The following is a 25,193-nucleotide window of genomic DNA, read 5'->3' as shown; positions in this document are numbered from 1 at the left end:
CTTACCGGGGAGCGTGCCGAGCACAGGGTCGGGCATTCAGTAAGAGCTCAATAAATGTTTGAAACAACAGGAGACAGGCTTGGTATGGCTTGGCCTTGACTTGCACTGACATTGAGGATTCCATGGGCCAGCAGTGGTTCCAAAGGTCAAAACCACAGCTTCCCTAGGCTGACCCTGACCCTGAGTGACTGTGGGGTGCAGTAGTTAAAGGTACCATATGGAACCAGGAAGACCTGAATCAGAATCCTGGCCACATTCTTTTACTCATGCACCCTCAGGCAAGTTCATTAACAGGTCCAAGGCGACCTTGACTGGTGAGAGGCAAAAGGTAAAGCAAAGAAGAGAATGGTAGAGGGTGCCGGGCAGTCACTTGGAACAGGACTGTCCTGGTCAGGGGGACACACGCTCAGCCTTATTCTCCTCCTGCCACGCGTCTGCTGGCCTCTGAGAGCATCTCGGATGGGGTCTGGATTACATTCCCAACACAGGTAGGCACTTAGGAAAGTTCTGATGAACACATTTACCAAAAAAAGTAGTGTTAACTGACAGGCTTTCTATAGGAAAGTTGTCACATTTTATTTTTACACTATTCATTTATTTTTTGGCCATGCTACACAGTATCATGTAGTTCCCCAACCAGGGATGAAACTCACGTCCCCTGCACTGGAAGTACAGACTGTTAATCCCCGGACCACCAGGGAAAGCTCCAGGTAGTCACATTTTAAAACAAATCTCATTTGCATTCCATTCCACAAAGAAATAGGCCACAGAATGAGGAATGAATGGGGTTGTGGGACGTGCTGATGAAGAGGCCCAAAGGTGGCCTGTCTTCCACGGGGACCAGTGGCCCTCCTTGTCCCCACCCATCATGCAGCCTGAGCTGTAGAGCAGAGCCCAGGAGGAACTCACCAAGAAGGGCGTTGTGTCCGTTGTCATCCGGCAGGAACCTCTTGTCCACGGCACACACCAGGAGATGGTCAGGCAGGCTGGGGGACTTGGCACCCACCAGGAGGAAGCCCGCAGGGATGTCGATGGGCTCACTGGAGATGGAGACCAGACGCAGGTCCTTCCCGGCCTGGCAGAACCCTAGGAGGGATGGACAGGGCTCACACGCCGTCCAGCGAGCGCCCCCACACAACCAGGATCCACGCGGGCAAAGCAGGAAAACAGTCTGAATTTTGTCAGCAACCACCCTCACCCCTGGCCTGGGCTGACTCTAAAATTAATTCTGAGAACATTATTAGCTATGTTATCCTTACATGCGCTTCACTTGCCAGTTACCATGATTCACAACAATAAAGTGACTGGGCAGAATAAAAAAATAAAATGAATAAAAGTAATTCTGAGAGATCAAATTGTAACCATCGTCATTCGTGACACTTAACTACTTGCTGTATTTACGACTACTGCTGTTACCGTACAATACACATACGTGAATGTACAAATGAAGGTCAACGGGAGAAATGGCTAGACAAGTGATGGTAAATTAAAACGTGGATGAAAAATCCATAAGGGAAAAATCCGCAAGGGACTGCGAGTACTTTGAGGTCTTTTCCACCCTGCACTTAACGTGTATGAGGCACAGGCCAAGGGCAGGAATTCAGGCTGACGACCTGGTAATGATGGTCTCAGAGAAGTCCCATCAGTAGAGGGGGACACTACGCACTTGAACTTTTTCTATTTCAGAGCGTTTAAACGTCTGTGCGTATGCTAAGTTGCTTCAGTCAAGTCTGACTCTTTGCGACCCCATGCACTGCAGCCCCCCAGGCTCCTCTGTCCATGGGATTCTCCGGGCAAGAATACTGGAGTGGGTTGCCATGCACTCCTCCAGGGGACTTCCCAACCCAGGATTCAAACCCTCGTCTCTTTACAGATGTTTTACGACTAGTGCTACTTGGGAAGCCCTTAAACATGCTTCTTATTTTTAAATTAAGTGTCCAGAAATACTTAGGGAAAAAAGGAAGAAGAGGGAAACAGCCGAGATTTATCTGGATCGACCTTTTCTGGGAATCTCTCTCCCCGAAGGCACAAGTGGCCCCATGCCCTGTGTTTTCCCATCTTTAATGACCAAGAGGGATGACATGGGCTAATGTGAACTCTGAGACCCCAAGACCTTCCCTGCAAACCCATAAGATATTTATACCTTAGTAAGATTCTCCTCCAGGGACATCTGCTTTACCATTTTCAAGGCACTGGCTCCTAGTTCTCCCATCTGCTCCTGGGCAAAGCAGGAAGCAGGAAGTAGCACCCACTGTGTGAGGCACTGAGTGGGAAAAGCCCTGGAAGGCTTTCATGTGATCATCTTTGGGCAGGTGGTCCTGCCTCTAATTTGTAGACAGGGAAATCGAGGCTCAGAGAAGTTAAGTCATTTACTCAAAGCTTCTGAGCGGGGTGGGGAGGGCCACGATGGAGCCAGGTCTGACTCTCAAGTATGGGGTGGTTCCCCTTCATCCATCATCTTGGGGACATGGGCTCAGCTCACAGCTCGGGGGGCTCTCAGCGCACAGCCCAGTGGGCATCTCACCGTCCGTGGTGCAGCATCCTTCAGGCGGGGGGTGCATCTGGTAGGGGTTTGGGGGACAGTTCTGTTCCAGCCCCCCGTCCCCTTCCTCTTCCTCTTCTTCATTGTCCACTCGGCTTCCACCTAGACGTGGAATAGGGGAGTGATGACCAAGGCAGAAGTAAGTACATGGTGAGCCCCAGTTAGTTAGGAATTAACCAGTCCTCAGAGACACACTGTTTAAGCTGAGCACCATCACCCTTCTTCACTAGGGGCGAGGGTCAAGGCTCACTCAGACCGGATGTCTTTCCCAAGGTCACAGACTCTGGCTCCAAGCCTGGCCTTAGGACTTCAGAAAATACACGTCCACATCCCCTCCCAGCGCTCACAGCTGCACATATCTGCATGAGCAACAGAGCTCGGTATGTATACAGTTGCTGACAAGGACCGACTATAAAGTCTGCACACAGTAGGCACTCCAATAACAGCTGTGTGGGAGGAACCACAGTGTAACCCAGGGACCATTTTACAGGTAAGGAAACTGAGGTTCAGAGAGACCCAGTGATTCAACCACCTGCTAGGCAGCACAGCCAGCCTGTTCCCAGCTGTATCTGGTGCCCAAGCTGCTGTCCTTGTCGTAAAATAGAACCTGAAATACAGTGTGAACGGCCTTTACGTTGAATAAGACAGGAGTCAAACCATATGCTGTTATTTATCCCCAAGGGAAAACTAGATGTATACATTATTAGAAATATAAACACACCAGAAGTTGTCACACACACAAAACAAACCAGCACAGGGTCAGGCCCTCTCAGCGACTTTATGCCTATAGGAAACTTTTCAAGTGAAATAGTACTTTAGGACTAATGGCAAATGTGGAACAGGCCAGGAGAGCCAGCAACTGGCCAGGGAAACCCCACTCTCCTCGTGCGTGCTCTCCATCTCCGCAGCAGAGGAGCTGGCCTTCCCCACGTGGTGAGCTCCTGGGGGCCGGGGGTGCTGCTGTTATTCAGGAATTCAGGCCCCAAGCAGAATATCTCACACACACAGAGGCAGCGCTCAGGAAACCACTGAGTTAGCCAAAAAGTTTGTTCCTGTTTTTTTCCGAATCATTGTAATTCCCAACTGTTTGGAGTATACACAGAGGGCGCGCGCATACACACACACACACACACACACCCCTTATTTACCCAGCCTGCTAGAGAAAAAGGGTTTCACATCAGTGAGTTTTCAAACTTCTTTTAAGAGATGTTTTGGGTAAAAAGTCTTTCTCAAATTGCCTATCTTTAAATGTCATTTAATAAATAGCACCCAGATTTCTTCACACAGTAGGGCTGCTACAAACATCCTTAGATAGCCGAGGCCAGGGACAGCTGCTCCTTTCTTTTCTGTGTCTCCTGTCTCTTCCCCTTGTGCCAGCCCCTTTGCTGCCATTTCTTCTACTCTCACCTCCCTTGGCTCTCAACCCATCCATTCAGTATGTGACGTGTTTTCCAGTTAATGACGAAATCACGCGCAACAGAAAAACAGGCTAGGAATCTGGGAACTCCAGTTTTAGTCCCTGGATCTGCCATTGTCTGTGTGGCCTCAGGAAAGTTACTTAACCTCTCTGGGCGTCAAATCCTGCCTCTTTAAGATGAGGTGGTTATAGAAGGCCACCTTGAGCTGTGACAGTCTCCGTGGGGAAACACGGCACTCAGCATTGCACAGAACATTCCAAGGGTGATTTAATCAGTACAGCGGGCTGGGAGCATAACCTCAGGGTGGTCACCACTTTAAAGGTGTTAGTTGCTCAGTCGCGTCCGACTCCTTGTGACCCCACGGACTGTAGCCCGCCAGGCTTCTCTGTCCATGGGATTCTCCAGGCAAGAATACTGGAGTAGGTAGTCATTCCCTTCTCCAGGGGATCTTCCTGACCCAGGGATCAAACCTGGGTCTCCTGCATTGCAGGCAGATTCTTTACCATCTGAGCCACAAGGGAAGCCCTATTTTAAACGTGCCGGAAGGACAAGAGGCAGAAGAAACTGAACATTTCGAGCCAGCCCAGGCCCATGACCTTGGGAAGGTCACAGCCGGAAGTAAGCAAGAATTCCTGGTGTCTGCCTCCCTCTAGGACTGGAGGACACAGAGGTGGTGGGGAGACTGTAAAAAGATTACCCAGGCAAGAACACAAAGGGAGTTGAAGGGATAAACACCAGAGCCTCTTTCAGACGCTTCCTTCCTGCCACTAAATGCAGGCGTGGTTGGTTTTAGCAGAAGGTATAGAGTCATGCCCAGACTCCAGGTGCCACCCATGCAGCACGGTCCCCACGGGGACTGAAACCACCCTTTAGCCGCCTACGGAGTGGGTGGCTTGGAAGGCTCTGCAAAATCAAGATTAGTCTGTGAACCAGGGACTCACCGGGGCTCAGCAGGGGGACAGCAAAGAGCCAACAATTAGAGTGAAAAGGGGAAAGAAAGCCAGGCTTTCGGAGCTTGGAGGGCACGCACAGGAATGTCTGCAGGTTTATTCTGTTCAACCAAAAAGAGCAGGAATGCAGACTCTCGGAAAGAATGAAAGAGGAGGGTCTTAAGCCTCTGAAAGTCAAAGAAAGGGCTCAAAATCCAGTGGCTGCCAAGAATCCGCTTTCTGCTAAGAAAGCGGGATTAAAGGTCAAAGGTCTACATCAGACATTCCAGGGTCTTTGATGGAATCTGTCAGCCAGCAGCAAGCCTGAGGAGACTTCCTAACCAGGGCCAGACTAAACCAGACTGTTTACCAAGGTCTTCTGGCAGAATGAGGGCTTTAAAATGGCCTTAGACAAAACCAATTGGACTGGGAGCTTAGGATCTTAAAACTCAACCGTGGGTATCCAGAGATGTCATGATAGCACTTCACCCCATGGTGTATGAAAGTATTGATGTTTTAGAATAAGTTTTGTTTTCTTTACATGAGAAGAAACTGTATGACATTCTGAGTGGGTGGGACGACAGGAATTTACCTGTATCTTGTTTAATAAATACTTATCCCAAATTTGAAGGGTGTATTTGTTTGGTTTGCTTGGCCTTCCTTTAAAAAAAAATAAAATAACACATAAACGGTTTCTCCCCTGTTAGGAAAGGTCATACCCCTAATTTGGAGAACAAAGTAACAGGGCCCCTCTGAACTGCCCTTGCAAATAGAGAAAATGTTAACAGATCTAGGGGTGTTTGGGATACCAGTGCCCTGGTCATAAAAAGCATCCTTAATGTTACTGTCTGAGGAAGGACAGCAATAAGATAAGAGATCCCGACAGAGAGACAGACCAAACAAACCCTGTGCACCACGTTCTATGATGCAGAAACCAGGGGCTCAAGCTGAGTGCTCGACTGATAGGGACATTTAGCAAATCGACCATCTCCTCCTTTTCACCAACCCCCTCCCCACACCTCCCAGCGCTGCTGCTGCTGCTGCTAAGTCACTTCAGTCATGTCCGACTCTGTGCGACCCCATAGACAGCAGCCCACCAGGCTCCCCCGTCCCTGGGATTCTCCAGGCAAGAACACTGGTGTGGGTTGCCATTTCCTTCTCCAGTGCATGAAAGTGAAAAAATAAAGTGAAGTCGCTCAGTCGTATCCGACTCCTAGCGACCCCATGGACTGCAGCCCACCAGGCCCCTCCATCCATGGGATTTTCCAGGCAAGAGTACTGGAGTGGGGTGCCATTGCCTTCTCCACCTCCCAGCGCTAGAGAAACAAAATCCGGGAGGGTCTCTCTATGCTGCTTGCCAGACAAACGGGAAAATGATAGAGAGGGCCTGAGCTGGTTTTCATATCATAAACGAGAAGGGCTGACCATGAGTACTTATCATGAGTACTACTGTTCATTTCCCATTAGCAGCTAAGCCTTTCGATACTGTAAGAAGTTAACAAGGATCATTTAATACATATTTCACAAGTCTTTCAGCTAGTCGAAAACATGGACTGTAAAAGATGCCCCAGTTATTCCTCAAATGCCCCTCAGTGTCACAGTAAAACTTCCTGGGCCGGAAATCATTGGTACTTTGATGTGAATGCCAGAGAACCCTTGGGTTTCCTGACTCCTGCTTTTGACCACAATCTACTTTCTCTCAGACCCAGAGCCAGTTCCTTTAGGTCCTTAGCTGTTGCTATTTGCAAGATTAATTTTGTAAAAATGCTTTAAAGAGTGACACAGGAAAGCCTCCCTCCTAGAGAGGGACGATCAGATATCAGATATTGTGCCTCATTTTCTCTTGGAAAATGCAACCGTCCCCAGCCCACCTTCCCCACACCCACCTTGCACATACAACCATACACACACAGGGACACAGGCACACACCACGACCACCCTAAGACAGGACCTGGTACACTGCAGGCTTCCTTAATGAGTTCATCTTTGTTGTAAACCACAGCCGTCTTTCACTTCAAAAGCTAAGCGAAGTCTGCAGGTAACTTCAAGTGGAAGACAAGTGACCAAAACGACTTCTTCAGCAATAGATAAGGGGGTGGGGCAACTTTGGACTTGAAGATACGTGACTATGAAAATGTAAACTGAAGACTGAAAAATACAACCAGTTTATTCTCTGGATAATTAAGTAAACCCCAAACTTATCCCCATGTCCGAAGATAATTTATTGCTGGTACACATTAAACTCATAAGGCTTTATTCTTGGCTTTTAACAGTTTCTAGAGGGCTCTCATCGGAGAAGGCAATGGCACCCCACTCCAGTACTGTTGCCCGGAAAATCCCATGGATGGAGGAGCCTGGTAGGCTGCAGTCCATGGGGTCGCTAAGAGTCGGACACGACTGAGCAACTTCACTTTCACTTTCCACTTTCATGCATTGGAGAAGGAAATGGCAACCCACTCCAGTGTTCTTGCCTGGAGAATCCCAGGGACGGGGGAGCCTGGTGGGCTGCAGTCCATGGGGTCACACAGAGTCGGACACGACTGAAGCGACTTAGTGGTGGTAGTAGTAGTAGTAGAGGGCTCTCATAACTGCTATCACATGGAAAAGTACTTACACGCCTTTGCAAAGATAGGGCCACAGATCACAGAGGAAATATATATATATATATAACTGAGGGTCAAAAATATGTTAAAATATCTTATTTATCCAAGTCAGACCATCAAAACCTTTCATGAGCGTAAGTAACAACCAATTGAGAACAAGTTAACACCGGCCTTTCTTTCTCCTACTAGTCCAGTGAATCATCTCATTCCTTGCAACTTTATGGCTGAGACTTAAATTTGAGTTTTAGCCAAGTAAGGACGCACATGCAACTTTCTGTTTCCTAATAATTCCATTCTGCCAGACCCAACAGTTGCTACACCAAGTGGAAGAGGAAAGAGTTTCAAGTCCCATCTTGAACATTCCCGCACACAGTAGAGAAGGGCACAGACACATCTCCTACCTTCTAGAGCGGAAAGCTGCTGCTCTGCTTCCAGGTACAACTGGGAGAAGATGGGCCTGGGTACCAGGCTGTTGGAGCGCAGGGAGGCCTCGATGGAGTTGTGCAGGACCTCCTCGAACCGCGTGGTCTTCAGCTGTCCAGCGTACGAGTTTCCCATCTTCAAGAGAGACAGAGGAGTCTTCTGTTTAAAATGGCATTTCAGTTGCGGTTAAAAAGCCTGACCCCCGAGCATGAAGCCCAAAGGTAGAAGAGATCTGGGCTGCCAGGAGGGGAGGGCCCTGTATCCCCCACTCAGCCAAGAGGAGGAGCGGGTGGCTTTCAGGGACTGCTCCTGCCGGGCAATTACAGGAAGTTATGTAAGTAACAGCTTTCCCTAATTTAGCACTCAGCAGAGTCTGACACCTCTTAGGAGATTTTACTAGAAACTGGCTCTTAGTCGTCCACAGGTTTCACAGCAACGCCCCCAGCTTCTCCCTGAGAGGTGATCCTGCTTTTGAGAGACCCCAGACAAAAACGACACTTTCTTCTCCTTGACTTGCAGAAGAATAGCCCTGCGCCACTTTCTGTGTGTGACGGCAGCCGACAAAGCAGCGATCCATGACAACCAGTCCCCGATTTCAGGATTACCGGACCCGGCCTCCGCTCACCTTCTCAGGAGGAAGGTTAGCAGATTGCCCATCACGGCCTCCTCTGCTAAAAGGCCAAATAGGAACATTCTTGCTTTACAGTGTTTATTACTTTATCGTGGTATCCATTAGACAAGTAATACAGAATTACATCTGGAAATCTGGGAATTACAGAATAGGGTGGAAAACCAGGAGGAAAATCATTGCGTCCATGCCCCAAGATAATCAATGTGATTTTTTTTTTTTTTTTGTAGCAGCTTAAGATCTAATTCGCTTGCCATCCCATTCACCTGCTACACATAAAACAGATAAACAATAAGGTCCTACCATAAAGTTCCTACCAGGAGCTATATATAACAATATCTTGTAATGAACTATAATGGAAAAGAATATGAAAAAGAACATATATATGTACAACTGAATCACTTTGCTATACACCAGAAACTAACACAATGCTGTAAATAAATTATACTTCCATTTTTTAAGGGTACAAATACATGGTTTTTAGTATACTCACATGTGGTCCAAGCATCACACAACTGGTGTTAGAACACTGTCCTCACCCCCAAAAGAAACCTCATACCCTTTAGCTGTCACCCCCAAGTCCCCAATCCTCCAGCCCTAGCCAGCCACCTGATGTCTGTAGACACACGATAATAGAATCATACAGTATGTGGTCCTTCCTTCCATCAGGCAATGTCTGCACCCTGCCTCTGTGTTGAGCACCTGTCAATACTCCGTTCTCTCTGATACTCTGATGTACTCTTTGCAGACTTAATTCCCTGGGAAACAGGAGGGACATGGAAGGCTGTATCCACATGGCTCTATCACTCTATGATAAACTTTTTGATTCTGCTCTTCACATTTGACATAAACATTTCCGCCAATCCTCTTACAAAGGCTGTCAGAACCATTTTAATGGTTGCATCACATTCCCTTGAGGGAAAGTTCAGATATTCGCTCAGACATTTCTCTGGAATCAGACATGTGGTTAAATCTCTATATTTAGTCCTGGCCAAGAACTGGCATTTAAATGTATATTCGTTTCTAATGTGTTCTGCTTGTTTTCTATTTCATTTAGTTTTTTGTTTAGATCGCCCTGTTTCCTTTTAGTTTAACATGTTGTACTTTTTACCAAACTTCTTAAAATGACTACTTTATCCTCATCTTTATTTTCCATATGACTGCTTTGATAGTGAAGATATTTAAGGCTATACGTTTTTCCCTGAGTACTTCTTATGCTGTGACCCCTAGGCTTCGTGTAAAGAGGTCCCCTTTCATTTCTTTTTGGATAGTTTATGATCTCCCTTTTGATTCCCTTTTTGACCCAGTAGTTATCCAGAAATGTAGGTTTAATTTCTAAACAGTCAAAATTTGAGAGGAAGAAGGATTAGCCTTATATTATGTGTTTCTAATTTTCATTGGATAATCACAACCGTGGCCTTTAAAAACTACTTTTAAAATTTGTTAAGGGTTTCTTTTAGACAGATGCTGGATGGATTTTTGCAAATCTGCTATCATATAAGAAAAGATAAACTCTCTTAAAGGGATGAAAACAGATTATTCAACTTTTCTATGCTCTCATCTATTTCATGTGTCCGTTGATTCTTAAAGTGATATTTGACTTTAAATAGCACAAGATGGGGAATTTTCTGGGAGTCCAACGATTAGGACTCTGTGCTTCCACAGCAGGGGACACGGGTTCGATCCCTGGTCAGGGAACTAAGATCCCGCAAGCTGCTTGGTGCGGCCAAAAAAATGGGAGAAGATGCCAGCCCCGACATGACCTCAGGACAGTGGCTTCCGGCTTCATCACAGTGACACACCGCCAGCCACACTAGTTGTGAGACTGGCTTCACATTCCAGGCACCGCCTCACAGATCACGTTGACTTAAGATGTAGGTAGGAGATTCTCTGAGTCCTGGTGCTATAGGTGGCCGAGCAATTTCAAGACGGGACCACTGGTGCCCTAAGGAACTCTGGTTCCCCTCCTGAGGGTAAAATGGGGTGGTGTCCTCAGGCTGATTTCCGCTTCTGTTGGAAGAAAGGTCCAGCCTTCCTTCTTCCAACTAACAGTAAATGGAAACCATTAAACACTTCCTGCTTGAGGCAATAACGCCTGAGCACAGGTTCCCTGCCCCCCTCCGCCACACCTCCTTGGTCAGCCCCAGCTTACAGCCTGGGGAAATGAGCTGGTGGGAGGGTTGCTACAGGAATTAGCCCCAACAAAAAGAAAGTGCTCCTGAAAGACAGAGGGTAGCGGCCGAGCCACCGGAACAGTCGGAAGAGGCTCCAGGGCTCTGCGACTGCCTTTCCTCTCGACTGGCTGCATCCTTCAATCCAAGAAAGAGGGATTCCCGGCCACATCTGGGGGCCCTTGTGTGCGTTTCCATTCGGGGTGGTCCATGGAAAGCTGCCGCCAATTAATAACATCACGCACAGCTCCTATTTCTATAGATCTTTGTCTGAAGAGCTTAACACACAGAAAGCAGCTTTAAGTCCGGCCCATTTTACGAGGAGCGCCTGCAGAAGCATGCTCGAGGGTTGAAAGAAACGCTCAGGGCATCCAGAACATCTCTTCTTTCCCAAGGTCTTGTACACCTGATGCCTGACCGGCACCTTGAGCCTGGAGGACTCCAGGGGTTAAGACAGAGCAATGCCTGGTGTGGACAGAGCCGTAAAGAGGAAGAAAGAAAACGAACACTGTCCAGCTTCCGAGTGCCAGGCACCTGGCCTGTTCTCTCGCTCAACACATGTGAGCGATATTATGGAGCCCAGTTTAAAGATGGGGTTCCGAATCTTAGCCCCAGGGATGATAAGCAGCCTACAAGAAGTCTTGTGGAAAGAAAACAGAATTGGGGGTGGAGGGCGGTGGGGGAGGAAGGGAGAAGGGAGAGGGGAGGGGAGGAGGAAGGGAGAAACACAAAAGGGACAAAACATGAAAGAATGCTCACACTCAAAAAAATGGAAATTTCATTTTACAACCCTAAGCACACACCAAAGCTTTAAAGTCTAGAAGCACAGAGGTAGAGAGAAACTGACCCTACTCCAATCCAATGAGGCAGTTGAAAGCCCAAGTAAGTGCTGGTAACTGAGGATGGAGGAAGAGTGTGAGAACCATCTGACAACGTCGTGGCCCTTGCTGTTCGTCCCACTGCACCACCGTTGGGTGGCGTGGGAACTTCCTACCCACCCCAGCACTGCTCCAGCTCACAGACGAGACCACCCACCGGGGGCAGAGCCTGGGATCAGAAGGCAGAGCAGGCTGAGATGCCGGCCCTGCTGGGGCCCGCTGGCCTGCGAGGAACCCCCAACCATCAGATGGGGGAGTCAGAAGTCAGGAGAGAGAAAAGCCTCGTTCAGGGCCAAACCTCAAAGCCGAACCCCTCCTCTGTGCTTTGTGGATCCAGGTCAACACCTGTGACCTCCAGGGCTGGGCTCTGACCACTGCTCCCTGGGCACCTGTGACCTCCGGGGCTGGGCTCTGACCGCTGCTCCCTGGGCGCTGTCTCTGCAATATTTTCCTGCTGCAGTGACTCCAGTCTGCAAACCAAGGGGGTTCCTTTCCCCCAACCCCTCCGCTGCCTGCCTTCCAAGGCCTGGCCCAGCCCTTCCCAACACTGGTGGGCAATGCTCTTCAACCACAGAATCCGAAGCAGTGCCCGTCACCATGGCCTTCACCTTAATGCACAGAAGCCTGGTGTGAGATGGAGAGAAAGAAAGCGACTCACTAGGCCTCAGTATTCTCATCTGTAAAATGGGCACTCTAAAGGACTGACTGGTCATCGTGGGGTATACAAGAGATAGAAAATGGAAGTGCCTAGCAGAGCACTTGGTAGTCAGCGCAGGATCATTCACTTCTAGCTAAATGGAACAGGCGTGTGAAAAGACTAGAATTTCAGATCAGGACTTCCCTGGTAGTCCAGTGGCTAAGACTTCGCACTCCCAATGCAAGGAGTCCCGGGATCAATTACTGGTCCAGGAACAAGATCCCACAGGCCTCAACTAAAGATCCTGCATGTCACAACGAAGATCAGATGGAAACAAATAAATTAAAGAATGTCAGATCGTATCATAAATGACAAGTGACAAAAAGTACTAGAGTCCATAATTTCTACAACGTAAGGCGGGGGCGGAGGTCTTGGGGGGAATCAATGAGAACTTGAGTGGTTCAAAGGGGCTGGTACCCAAAATAGGCCAAAAGAAAGAGTAGGGTATTTTTGGCCCAAAATTGAGACCAGCAATTGAGAAAGAAACAGGAAGGTACAAAGGCAAGAAAGCTCCACGAATATAGACATGCTCTAGAAAAAGAAAATGAGGGCTTTTGACAAGTAGTGAAGATGGAACTATGGTGGGAAAAAACAAAACTGAGAGTAAAAATTAGACACTGCTTTGTCGTTATTGTAGTTATTTAGTGGCTCAGTCATGTCCAACTCTTCAGCAACCCCATGGACCATAGCCTGTCAGATGCCTCTGTCCATGGGATTCTCCAGGCAAGAATACTGGAGTGGGTTGCCATATCCTTCTCAGGGGACCTTTCTGACCCAGGGATCGAATCTGGGTCTCCTGCATTGGCAGGTGAGTTCTTTACTGCTAAGCCACCATGGAAGCCCACTTTAGTAGTTGACAACCCTGAGGCTTCAGAACGAGGGGTTTATAATGATAAAGGTCATGTTTTAAGCAGGTCAGGTGGACAGAGATGTTTGGAATAAAACTGGAGGGAATACTTGGAGGCAGGAGGCCTGGTGGAGTTAAATTAGGAGTGGCAATTAACATAAACATAGTACTATATATTACTATATATAAACTATAACATAAACATATTACTATATATAAACTAGGTAAACAACAAGGGCCCACTACATAGCACAGGGAGCTCTCCTCAATATCTCGTAATAACCTAGAATGGAAAAGAACCTGAAAAAGAACATATATATATACATGTGCATATCACTGAATTACTTTGCTGTACACTTGAAACTAACATAACCTCATAGATTTACTATACATCAATAAAAAATAAAAATTAACAAAAAACAGGCTTTGCTCATTTCCTGTCTTGGTTACATTTTTGGTAATTCTCATAATATTTCCAACCCTCCACCAGCAATAAGATTCTAACTCACTGAAGGCTGAGATAATGGTTAATATTTTTTAGCAATACTGGGGTACATACATTTTTTAGACATAATTCTATTGCACATTAATATAGTATAGAGTAAACATAACTCGTATATGCACTAAGAAATAAAAACATTATACACCGAGCAGCACGTGGGTGCTGACTTCCCCGGCCAGAGATTGAACCTGTGTCCCCTGCAAAAGAAGCACAGAGTCCTCCCCCACTGACCACCAGGGAAGTCCTACTCTTCATTTTAAAGTTTATAACATTTAATTTTTTGGACTGAGAGCATGTTTATTTTTACTAAAAACTGAAGGTTACTTTTAAAAAATAAATAACATGCAGTCATAAAAACTGATGACGGATGTCCTACAGAATCTAAGTAGAAGAGCAATTGAAGATCAGGTGAACTACAGACCTCCGGCAAAGGCGAGCCACCCTGCTAAGCATCACTGGAAGCATCAGTGATTTTAATCTTAGCAACAGTTCTATCAGATCATTATTTCTCTCCCCATCTGTATCCCGACTTTATAGATGAAGAAACTAAGGCTCAGAGAGGTTGGGACAGCTGTCTAATGATACATAGCTCGTGCCTGGTCTGGAATTAAAAGCCCATCTTGAAGAATCTTCCATGCAACACGGCGTTAATACGTTTAAACTTGGCAGAATTGAAAATCTCAGACATCCTCAGCTGAAGGGTTATAAATCTGTATTACCATTACCTGCTAGTGGTTTTTGCCAGTGGTGGCAAGGCATTTCCCAGTTTTACAGAAAGCTACAGCATTCTTCCAAACTTCCAGAGGACAGCACTGGAAAGCTGGCCTCACCAGACTAAGCAGACACACACACCCAAAACCAGACATCCTCTTGTGCTAAATGTGCTCTGGGAGCCCATAAAACCCTGCAATTACTCATAGGAGACTTCCCAGATGGCGCTGTTGGTAAAGAACCCAGAGTTGGTGATGGACAGGGAGGCCTGGCGTGCTGCAATTCATGGGGTCGCAAAGAGTCGGACCCAACTGAGCGACTGAACTGAACAATGCAGGAGATGTACAAGACTGGGGTACAATACCTGGGTTGGGACGATCCCCTGGAGGAGGAAATGGCAATCCACTCTGGTTTTCTTGCCTGGGAAATCCCATGGACAGAGGAGCGAGTCAGGCTACGGTCCATAGGGTCGTAAACAGCTGGACATGACTGAAGAGACTTGGCACCCATTCATAGAAGATTCTACCCATACTCACTGAACCATATGACTGACCTTATACAGTCCCTATTACAGTACTTACATATACAGTTTACATATACAGTACAGGCTTCCCCAGTGGCTCAGCAGTGAAGAATCCACCTGCAATTTAGGAGACACAGGAGATGTGGGTTTGATCCCTAGGTCAGGAAGATCCCCTGGAGGAGGGCATGGCAACCCACTCCAATATTCTTGCCTGGAGAATCCCATGGACAGAGGAACCTGGAGGGCTACAGTCCATGGGGTCATAAACAGTCAGGCATGCCTGAAGCAACTTAGCATACATGCACACATAGACGCAGAATTACATCCAAAGAGAACAAAAAATAAAATATAAAAACCCCTGTTCATATCTATTTTCTCTAATCATGATATTATTTGTCAGTATATATTTTACAATATACAGAATACACTGGAGTCCATTGGACTCTTAAGACTCTTAAGAGTCCCTTGGACTGCAAGGAGATCCAACCAGTCCATTCTGAAGGAGATCAGCCCTGGGATTTCTTTGGAAGGAATGATGCTAAAGCTGAAACTCCAGTACTTTGGCCACCTCATGCGAAGAGTTGACTCATTGGAAAAGACTCTGATGCTGGGAGGGATTGGGGGCAAGAGGAGAAGGGGACAACAGAGGATGAGATGGCTGGATGGCATCACTGACTCAGTGGACGTGAGTCTCGGTGAACTCTGGGAGTTGGTGTTGGACAGGGAGGCCTGGCGTGCTGCGATTCATGGGGTCGCAAAGAGTCGGACACGACTGAGCGACTGATCTGATCTGATACATACATACATACATATATATATATATACGTACATACATTTGGGGCTTCACAGGTGGTGCTAGTGGTAAGACAGGAGGAGACATATGAGACATGGGTTCAACCCCTGAGTTGGACAATCCCCTGGAGGAGGGCATGGCAACTCTCTCCAGTATTCTTACCTGGAGAATCCCGTGGACAGAGGAGGCTGGTGGGCTACAGACCATGGGGTTGCAAAGAGTCGGACTGAAGCGACTTAGCACACACATATATTTAGGGGCCAAATTTGAATGAAAGAATAAGAAAACCAATATTTGTTTAGTATCTATTTTGTGCCAGCAGTCATGTGGCCAAAGTACTATTATCTTCATTTTGCATGAAGAGATTGTGTCTGGGATTCAAAAGCATTTATTGTCTTCATTCACATCTTTATCATTTCCTTTAGCAATGCAACAAAAACCCCAAGAGCATTTTACTTAAGAATCAAAATAACAGTCGTCAATGATTAGGTTCACTTGGTGCAGACCTTTTTCTTGGTTTATGTTTATCATTTATTTCATCATCACCATGGCCCTAAAAATGCACGTAGCGTGGTTCTCATTTTATATTTATGGAAACTGAGGCAGGATGAGCTGAAGAGAATGTCCAAAATGTCACATTTAAGACAATTTTAGATTTAGAAGGGCCCTAAGTAAGTGAATCGTGGCTTTTAGTGATTTCAGAAAAGGGAGCATTTTTTTCAAGTTCTTTTTGTTTTTATTAATGGTGTACACTTGTCCAAATATGCCAAATCTTTTGGTTAGAAATCCTGGGCTCTTCCTTAGTAGCATTTTACCAAAACGAGGGCTGCCATGACAAGAAAACACAGCCTCAGCAAATGAAAAGCCCCAAACTTAAAAAGACACATTTCTAGCCAGACAAAGAAAATCAAGAGCATTTTAAGAATGCTACCTGAAACCAGGTCTCCCGGAGGGAGGAGGTTGACCAGGCTCACTGCAGCTTCAGAGGAAGAACAAACCACCAGCTGGCCAGCCCCCAGGGTCTGGACAGTGTCCCCTCTCTGACAGCCCGATCAGCTCTTTCCTGGAGATTAAAGCAAGGATTAAACTAGACTCCAGCCCTTCCAAAGAAAAATATGCTCGCACCAGCCTTTCCTTGAAGTGACCTTTTTCTGTTTACTTTTTAAAGAATAGAATTATCAAAAGTTTTGCCCCAGTGACAGAAAATCCATTTCACTTTAAAAGCTCACCAGGGGGGTCTCCCTGGTGGTCCAGTGGCTAGGATTCTTGGCTCTGAACGCAGGGAGCCTGGGTTCCATCCCGGTCGGGAGACTAGACCCCACATGCTGACACTAAAGATCCCATGTGCCACAAGTAAGACCTGATGAAGCTAAATAAATATTAAAAAGGAAAAAAAAAAAACAAGAAAAAAAGCTCTTCCCTGGTGGTCCAGTGGTTAAGACTTCACCTTCCAATGCAGGGGGTGCAAGTTCAATCCCTGGTCAGGGAGCTAAGATGTCTCAGGGCCAAGAAAACAAAACAAAACAGAAGCAGTACTATAACAAATTCAATAAAGACTTAAAAAAAGCTCCACATCAAAAACCCTTTAAAACAGAAAAAAGCTCACCAGCACTGCCTGGGGACCCTGAGGAGTGCTGTGTCCACTCTGGGTCCACAGTGATTCTGCTGTTCCTTTCTGAGTACCATGTACTTTGCCTTTTATTGGTCAAGTAAGGAGGCACCTCTACTTAAACCCAGAGCTCCTATCTGTCAACAACAGTTATTAGTTCCTGGAACGGCTGGCTCTCACTTCCTGAGATAACACCCAACTCTGCGTATCCCTAGCTGCTGCACACTGGTCACTCCGCTCATAAAAATAAAGCTGCCGCTCACCCATCAGAGCCAGCCCTTCGCCACCCAGATCTCCAGTTAACATGTGGACGCGCCCTCACCTGCACCCTGTTTGCTGGGTCCCTCTGTGTGTGGAGACTTGAGCCCAGCGGTGTGCTGGGCGCAAGTTCTTTGGTTCTAAGCCATAGTGTCCACTTAGGTCAAAACCAGCAGGACTCTGAGAGATGGGCCTGCAGGTCCCTTTGATTGTGAGATATTAAACCCTTCAGTCAAGTTGGACTTTACCAACTGCAAACAATCTTTCAAACGCAAAAGTGCTCATAATCTGCCTCACTGTTGTTTAGTCACTAAGATTTTTTTCACAACACCATGGACTGCAGACCTCCAGGCTCCTCTGTCCATGGGATTTCTCAGGCAAGAATACCGGACTGGAAGTACTTCCACAGGAGATCTTCCCGACCCAGGGATCAAACCTTTGTCTCTTGTGTCTCCTGCACTGGCAGGCAGATTCTTTACCACCAGGGAAGCCCCATAATCTGCCTGCTGAGTAGTAAAAAGCATGTACTTTGGAATAAGACCAACAGCAGCTTAATTTATGACTATGCTCCTTTTGAGCTGTGTGGCCTTGGGTAAGTTACCTAACCTCTTGATTTCCTCATTTGTAAAATGAAGACAGGGACTTCCCTGGTGGCCCAGTGGCTAAGACTCCTCACTCCCAATGCAGGGGGTCTGGGTTCAATCCGTGGTCAGGGGACTAGATCCCATGTGTCACAACAAAAGATCCTATGTGTCACAACTAAGACCGGTGCAGCCAAAGAAAGCAAGAAAGAAAATTCTAAAATAAGCATAATACAAATACAAACCACCTCCCAGAGTGATGATGAGGACTAAGTGAACTAACATGTCTAGGGTTGTTAGCATATAGGATATTAACAAATTCCAGTTTTCTGTCTTAAATTGGAATTAACTGCTCATAAATCTCCTTTCTAGATGCCAACTTAGAACGTCAGAGATCTTGACTTGATTCACTGTACTCCAGTAGCAACAATTAAACCGGCTTCCTTTAGGGGTACATCGATTGCAATGTACCTTTCCAAGTAGATAGCAATCATTTCCACACAGCTTCTCTCCCTTCCTCTTAAGATGTGAAGCTCCTTGACAACAGGAACTGTTCTAGTCACTTCTTTCTCATATAATAAGTCCTAAGAGGAGGCAGAGGGAGAAGGAGACCACGTACGTGCTCAAGGTTACAGTGAAGACGGCAAAGAGACGGAGCATGGTGCCGTGGGAAAGCGGAAAGCGTCGCGTGCAGCCTCGGAAGCCCCCAGGGAGGAACCAAGGGGACACAGAGAAGGTTTCTATTTCAACCCCCGGGATGTCATCCAGAAAGGGTATTACCTAATGTCTTTCTGATAGCTCAGTTGGTAAAGAATCCGCCTGCAATGCAGGAGACCCCGGTTCGATTCCTGGGTTGCAAGATCCACTGGAGAACGGATTGGCTACCCACTCCAGTATTCTCAGGCTTCCCTGGTGGCTCAGCTGGTAAAGAATCTGCCTGCAATGTGGGAGACCTGGGTCCAATCCCTGGGTTGGGAAGATCCTCTGAAAAAGGGAAAGGCTGCCCACTCCAGTATTCTGGCCTGGAGAATTCCACGGACTATGTAGTCCATGGGGTCGCAAAGAGTCGGACACGACTGAGCGACTTTCACTTTCACTCAGGCCTCTCTGCCCCAGGTGTTACCTGAACTCACCTGGTTATCTTCTATTCCAAGCAGGGTCAGAGGGGAGCCCTTCCCGTGAGCATCCAAGCACACAACGTACGCTTCTGTTCTTTCCTCGTGAACACTCTCCCGCCCCGGGGCCCTGTTTGTGCCTGATCTTCCCTTGGCTGACACCAAGGCCAAGGGTCACGGTTCCCCCTTCTGCCCCCCACCCCCAGCGCTCTCACTGGGCTCCAGGTTTCTCCCCCAACAAAGCCACACAGAGTTTGTTTGCCTTCCCCACCTCCCCGCAAGCTCCAATTGCCGCAGGGGGCAACCACGCTCACTTGCTGCCCACAGAGCCCAGAACACTTTCTTGGGAGCGGGTCTGCCGAAGGAGCAGCCATCAACTCTGTTTATTACCCCCAGGCGGCCGGAGAGAGAGACCCACCCTCCACCCGGGGCCACCCCGGGCTCAAGCAGAAGACACGGCCGGCGGAGGTCTGGAAGGTCTCAGGCCCGAGGTCAGACAGCTGGGTCTGTCCTAAGCCACTGATTAACAACTCCGTGTCTGTTCTCTGCCTCCCACGTGAGAAGCAGAGAACCTCCCTCTTAGATTCGTGGTTTGACCTGCAACGCTTAAACAGTCTAATTTGGATTCAGGGCAGAAACATTTCATTCCCCCTTGGAGCTCAGGGTGAAAGTGAAAGCCACAGAGTCCCTGACCTGCAGAAACTCGGAGGTAGGGAGGAGAGCGCAGGTAAACAAAGCCGTGTGACCCTTGCCTCAGCAGGGATTTAGGCAAGAGGGCAGCTCTGAAGGAAACGAGATGGGAAGGGAGGTTCTGACTCAGGTCAGTCTTGGGGCAACTCCGGGAAGAGCTGAGTCAGGGGATGAGCACAGGTTTGCCAGCCAGAGAGAAGGAAGGGAATTCGGGCAGGAGGTGGGCAACACATGCAGGCGGGATCCCGGGGGGTGACACCCACGTGTGACTGGTGATGCACAGATGATGGAGCACGAGTGTAAGAGGGTGACGAGGGCCAGTCTAGGCTGAGCCCTGCGAACACGGTCAGATTGAACCCTGCAGAGTCAGGCAAGGACTTTAAGCCAGCCAGAACAGACTGTATGGCAGAGAGATTGCCTAGGCTTCCTAAGGAGGAATGTAGGAGAATATTGCAATATGTTGAGACTCCAGAGGGCATAGCCTGAAAGGTGACTCAGAGGGTAAAGCCTGGTGGCTCTGCCTGTGATGTGGGAGACCCGGGTTCAATCCCTGGGTCGGGAAGATCCCCTGGAGAAGGAAATGGCAACCCACTCCAGTGTTCCTGCCTGGAGAATCCCATAGACGGAGGAGCCTGGTGGGCTATAGTCCATGGGGTCACAAAGAGTTGGACGTGACTGAGTGACTTCACTTCAAGAGGGCACAAAGCCTGGCTCACGTGGAGGCTGAATGAGGGGGAGACAGGACTTAGAAAGAGGAAGAGGCCAGAGGTGGTGTCGCCATCACAGTGCTGGAGGAGAGAGACCGGGGGATGTCAGAGGAGCTCAGTGCACCCTCCAGCCATCCCCCCACTTGCATTCTGTTCCCTCACAAGCATCTGCTGAGCTACATGCAAAGCCTCACGTGGAGAGGGCAGCACAGCAGAGAAGAAAATGGCCGTGCCCTGGAGTGCAGACTGGGGTTCAAGTCTGCGAGAGAGAAAACCCATCCATGACCTCCGAGAGGCTGGTCTTCCGCTGCCTCTGCCATCTGCCTCAGCTCTGAGTCACACCCAAAGCACACCTGAGGACCTCAGACCCTCCCACATGGCCCTTTCTGAGAGACGGCCCTCTCCCAGCACCCCTGCTGACCTCAGGGCCTCTCGGAAAGTAACAGACCCGGCTGCACCCAGGGTCAGCATCCCAGACTCCAGCTCAGAGCTGAGCTGCCACGGGTCCCTGTTCCTTCCTCCTCCCTCATCCCTACAGCAAAAGCTAAGAATCTTTCAGCCAAAACACAAGAATGACAACTTTTCTCTGATGAGCCCAAAGTTTCAGAAAACAAAACCAAAAGCAAAGGCCTCTCAAGACGACGTTTCCCATGTCCTTGGTGGGCCCTCCAGGAGGAAAGTGGGCGTGATGCTCAAGGAGCGTAGGGAGAGTCAGCCCTGTATATACGATATGGCCATAAACGCATTCAGGCTTCAGGATGGCATCCTATAAACTCTTTGAGGTCTTCCTGGCAGGAAACACCATTCTCATGCAGATTTCTGAGATTTTCCCTCGAGGAACTCATAAATTCCACAGGTGTTGTTTAAGGAAGAAAAGCAGGCTGAGGGTTTGACTTCTGTCTAATCTGTTGTTTCTCTAACCAGGGCTGCTCCTGCCCCACAAAACCACCTCAGCACCACGCCACCCAGATATCTGTCCACACAATGCCAGGTGGCGCTCCCTCTGGGACCTTGCTTAAGCGCTCTGGAACGGAGCCACAAAGCCAACACAATGTCCCCACCCCCTGGCCGCTGGGAGAACTGAAAGGGGAGAGAAGCACCTTCAGAAAAAAGCCAGGGAAGATTTGCAGGGAGGAAGAAACTACAGGAAAAAAAAAACCAACCTCTTTCCAGAGCCCACCAGGCAGGATCCACAGAGTGAGGCTCATTTCCTTAGCAATTATAATCCGACTCTCTGCTGTTTTGGGTCCACCTTGTGCAAAACTAAATAGCTCCAATCCCTTCAGATAACATTTTCAACAGAAAAAAATCAGGAAACAAATGCATTAAGTGGATTCACTCAGCTTACTGAAAAGACAAACACTTTGCCATTTTTCTGCTTGACACAGGCCAGGGCCATCTTATTCATAAGCCAGAAAGCCAGGGCCCACCTCTCCAACCCCCCTACCGCCCCTAAAGCGGGCGCTCCGCTCCCAACATCGAATACACTGTACCTTACAAGAAGCTGGTCATTGCAGGCGGCCAGAAAGCACCCAGCCAGGAGCAGGCTGAGACCAGTGGAGGACAAGCGCTTGCCGGGCCCCCCCCTCCCGGGGTGTGCCTTTGATCATGCAGGGAGCCCTTGATGCCCACGAGAACAGTGCCAAGTATTCGGGCAGCCTGACACCCTGGTTCCCCAGCCCCTGCCCGGGGAGGCAGAGGCGGACCAAGCCAGCTCACAGGAAGGTTTCAAAGGCAGTATCTGCTCCTGGGGCTACAACAACAACCAGGAGGGGAAAAAAAAAAGAAAGCAGCAGCAGACTTTCCAAGTTGAGCTCCATCTGCCCCAGGCTCCTGCTGGGTCAGATGGCAAATGCCACGGTTTTCCATCTTCTTAGCACTGAAGGGTTTTGCTGGGTCAGAGTGCTCTCCATGTAGGTACATACCATCTGTTGGCCTGACCACCAGCAGTTAAACCCAGTCTTTTCAAACATGAAAGTTTTGTACTTGGCGTGGAACCACATCTTCTCGCGCAGAGAACAAAGGGTCAGGGAAGCGCACCGGTTCTGCCCCAGGGAACCGGGCAGCCCTCGTGGCCCCTAGAAGACCGCAGATGTGGCCCCGACCTGGGGAGGCACGCGGCCCTCCAAAGAGCCGCCTCTGGCTGGGCACACACAGCAGGGGACACACCCGCTCAGAAGCTTCCCCCAAGAGTCACAGAGGCTCGTTTTCAGACTTCTCTTCTGAAGTCATTTCTACCCCTCTGGACATCATGGAAAACAACAGCTCTTGTCTGTATCTTCCTACACATTCCGGTTGCAACTGATGCTTGGAAATCGGGGAATCCTGCTCAAATCCTAACTGGAAAAGGGGAAGACAAGAAGTCACGGGTGCCCCCCTCATATGTGCCAGATCCCTTTAACTGTGATTTTTATTTTCTTTCCAGGGTTTTCCATTTGCTAGACAAGGTGACTTGGCCAAGATCCCAGGGGTCCCACGTCATCTGCCTTTTGTGACAAAGCCCAAAAGATAGGATTATTCTTGTTGGTGTCTCACACAGCAACGAGAGTTCTCAGCTGTTTCAAGGTTCAGTGTTCAAAACAACCATGGATGGGGTGGAAGGAAGAGCCCCGTGTCACAGACCTATTCCTCCAGGCTGAGCCCCTACTCCGAGCAAGGCAGGTGAGAACCCACCTGTCTCCAGGTCTTCAAGGACAGGTAGGGCAGCGCCCCCTGGTGGCCCTGCTTGAGGGATGCTGTGGGAGTCCCCGCCCCCGCCCCCCGCCCCACCCACACACCCGGCAAACCCCGACGGGGCTTCTCTCAAGGGGCGGGGTCTGGGGGAGGAAATCACATCTGAGGACCCGGGGGACTGAAGAGGAAGTGACCCTGCTTGAAGGGCCTACAAGGTCCACCACTCAGAGCCCTGTCACGGTGTTAAAAACCACAGAAACGTCCAAGAGGAAAGGAAGGCTTCATGCAGTCTCCAATAACCATACGCACGTGCTTTGGTTTTTTTTTTTAACAAGGTAAAGGCTATTCTTAGGTGTTTAACTATAAAGAGATACAGGAAAAAAAGATCTTTCTCAATTTTATGAGCTTTCGAGATAATTAATTTTCATGCTTTAAGGTATATAATTTTAAAAATGTAAACACAACGCTGCCTTGTTTATGATCTAATTAATGTAATCAGAGCAACAGTCCACAAGGAAGTGGCTTTGTGAATGAAGTTTTTAAATAATCTGGATACACTCAGGATGCACCGTTTAGCAAGGAAAAGATTTTAAATTCTTACAGAAATAGAAAGAGAGAAATACATATATACACATCTATGTCATATATAAATATGACATATGATAGCATATGATATTTTATTATAGAAAGAGACATCTAGTGGGGGTGGGGCGGCACATCCCAGGTGGCTCAGTGGTAAAGAATCCACCTGCCAATGCAGGAGATGTAAGAGACTCAGGTTCAATCCCTGGGTTGGGAAGACTCCCCTGGAGGAGGAAATGGCAACCCACTCCAGTATTCTTGCCTGGGATATTCCTTGGACAGCAGAGCCAGACGGGCTACAGTCCATGGAGTCACAAAGAGTCGGACACAACTTGGCAACTAGACAACAAAAGCAACATATCTAGAGAGAGATACCTTGGGTTTGACCCAGGCTTGGGTTTCAGTTCTGACTTAATGGACATTTGTCCCTGAGCAACTTCCCTAACCTTTTGTGTCTTGGTTTCTGCAATGTGAAAGAAGGGATAAAAGTACCAGTTTCTTAGGGGTGTTGTGTGGATTCCATGAATGAATATGTAGAGGGTACTCAGAACAGGGAAGGGCACATATGAAATACTAACGGTATAGGCCATGAATGGTATAGGCCAATGAATATTCATTGGAAGGACTGATGCTGAAGCTAAAACTCCAATACTTTGGTCACCTGATGTGAAGAGTTGACTCACTGGAAAAGACCCTGATGCTGGGCAAGATTGAAGGCGGGAGGAGAAGGGGACAACAGAAGATGAGATGGTTAGATGGCATCACTGACTCGATGGACATGAGTTTGAGCTAGCTCCAGGAGTTGGTGATGGACAGTGAAGCCTGGCGTGCTGCAGTCCACAGGGTCACAAAGAGTTGGACATGACTGAGCAACTGAACTGAACTGAAGGCCATGATAAGAGTGAAATAATTCAAGATGTTTTTAATGCTTCTTTAATCTTTTCTATAATTTGCTCATTTTAAACTGACATAAATTATCATCATCATGAGAAGAAAAGTAGCAAAGAAGGAATTGCCTTCATCAGGCAGTTTGTATGTATTACATACCTTTGAACTGACTGTGCTTTCCTGCTGCTGTCAAAATAGGCTTTTGATGTGAAAATAACAGGTGCCTGCACAGGAGAGCTCACCTGAGTGTCAGCTCCGATGGGTATGTCTGGTAAGAGCCTTCCTTCCGAATTTACATCTGCACATCTATGCTCAGTGTCAGTGTATCTCCTTGCCATAAACCCCTCTCTTCTATTTCATATCAAATACTGTTCACCCCACCTCCCGGCCAAATCCCCTCCACCTTATATGTGACAAGGATGGAT

General features: G+C 48.0%; 1 protein-coding gene across 8 annotated transcripts in view; it reads right to left on the bottom strand.

The window, feature by feature from the left end:
* Positions 1–25,193, bottom strand: part of GREB1 (growth regulating estrogen receptor binding 1) — a 135,308-nt gene that overhangs the window by 63,152 nt on the left and 46,963 nt on the right. For 6 of the 8 annotated variants that reach the window (XR_015136419.1, XR_015136420.1, XM_086325619.1 and 3 more), the window contains exons 2-4: positions 7,894–8,050; positions 2,525–2,644; positions 910–1,086 (exon numbers count right to left, since the gene is read on the bottom strand). Coding sequence is in view for 6 of the 8 variants with exons in the window: in XM_086325619.1 (XP_086181745.1) it covers positions 910–1,086; positions 2,525–2,644; positions 7,894–8,050 (454 nt within the window). In the remaining 2 variants the exon portion in view is untranslated. Of the gene's footprint in view, positions 1–909; positions 1,087–2,524; positions 2,645–7,893; positions 8,051–14,713; positions 14,967–22,118; positions 22,473–25,193 lie in introns of those variants that run through there. The other 2 variants (XM_086325620.1, XM_086325621.1) reach the window with 2 other exon arrangements.

The sequence above is a fragment of the Bos grunniens genome, chromosome 11 (genome assembly GCF_055505025.1).
Source record: "Bos grunniens cultivar Pamir isolate PY7600 chromosome 11, Bosgru_T2T1.0, whole genome shotgun sequence".
NCBI lineage: Eukaryota > Metazoa > Chordata > Mammalia > Artiodactyla > Bovidae > Bos > Bos grunniens.
This window is presented reverse-complemented; position numbering and strand designations above follow the sequence as displayed.